The sequence below is a fragment of the Trichinella spiralis genome, assembly GCF_000181795.1.
Source record: "Trichinella spiralis strain ISS 195 chromosome Unknown Scfld3452, whole genome shotgun sequence".
Taxonomy (NCBI): Eukaryota; Metazoa; Nematoda; class Enoplea; order Trichinellida; family Trichinellidae; genus Trichinella; species Trichinella spiralis.
Window position 1 is genome coordinate 5,348 of NW_003530391.1, and position 1,388 is coordinate 6,735.

General features: G+C 44.9%; 1 protein-coding gene across 1 annotated transcript; it reads right to left on the reverse strand.

Moving 5' to 3' along the window:
- Nucleotides 1-634: 634 nt before the first annotated feature.
- Tsp_13044 (conserved hypothetical protein) lies at nucleotides 635-992 on the reverse strand. Its single transcript, XM_003367920.1, has 2 exons — nucleotides 785-992; nucleotides 635-729 (listed from the first exon to the last, which is right to left on the reverse strand). Exons 1-2 carry the CDS (start codon nucleotides 990-992, stop codon nucleotides 635-637), a joined length of 303 nt encoding a protein of 100 aa, XP_003367968.1.
- Between the last annotated feature and the right edge of the window lie 396 nt (nucleotides 993-1,388).

The following is a 1,388-nucleotide window of genomic DNA, read 5'->3' on the forward strand; positions in this document are numbered from 1 at the left end:
CGCTTTTGTTCATGCCGCTGCCATGTTCATGCCAACCTTCCACATGGTTGTTCGTCCGCACAGACTCACCATGAATGTTCCAAAGCGGAATTTTAGTGGCCGGAAGCCACTCTTGCTGGAAATACTGGAACAAGGCTTCCACTTGACCCGACGTCCCAACATTTATGATTTCGAAACCCGTGGGTACAAGGTGCACCGGCAAAAATGCTAATGCCTTCAGAACTTTTACCTTTTTTCTTACCGCCTGATTATTCATATAATCAGTTCTTAAACCAAGCCTGCCGACCTGCCGAAGCACAGCTTGTGCTCGGGTGTTGGGAAAGTTGCCTTGAATTGCCGGGATCAAGGCTGTTTCTAAATCGCAAACAAATTACTCCAGATCAACTTCTACGCCAAGTTCTTCCGCTTTGGAATGTTTTACTTAAATATTCGCCTATCCGCGGGCAGATCTTTCCTAACAGTCAAGCAATATACGACGGGTAGCAGTTTACGCCTCAGGAAAGGTAAACAACTCGTCGTACCAGCAGCGGACAATCTAATGCGTCCCATCCCGGCACCAGCAGTTACTCTGAGCCAGCAGCCACACACCAGCCTCGTTGGCAAAAATTTATATCATTGGTCGGCGAATGATACATTAAAAATTGCGCACCGGATTTCGTTGTCGTCTGCAGGGCAGTAAGCCGCAGATTCTGCCGCCTGGCCAGAAGTCGTGGGTATCTCTTCGAACGGCTGTAATACATTGTGTTCCGGGCCTGCTCCCACGAGAAAAAATAACAAAAAGTACCTAAGCTGGTGGATGCATCGCTTGCCAGCTCATCATAAATTTCCAATATCGGCCTCGGAATACCTGTAGCAAGCCTTTTCAATTCATTCAGCTGCAGCTGATGGTAGAATGCATGGGCATCTTCTCGGCAGCCCTCTGCATGCTCATCGGTTCGTATTACTTGGGTAACATCCAGATTAGTGTACAGTTTGCCAGGGCAACCTCTCATTCCCTAAATTGGAAACGAAATTGCAAGCTCATAATATTACACAATAATAACAACGTGCTATAATAAAACAATTCTATTTACTGATGCGCATATCCAATATTTGTCATTGCGATTCTTCCTATGTACACCAATTTTTGTTGGTTCCTTTGGGTCGATATGAACTGAATTAAATCATTATTTGCCTCCATCATTAAAAGATGTCAAAGCAACGATAAGGAATAAGCACAAGGAAGTTCACGCTATACACAGCAGCAAGACAGTAGCATTTGCAGTCTTGAATTTTCTATTAAATAGCTTATGCACCGTTCCGGTTGATTTGTCCAGCTCAGTTAGCTGCGTCAAGCTTTATGCCCAGCAGCATTTTACTTCCTGCTTCATAGTACACTTCTCGCTTAC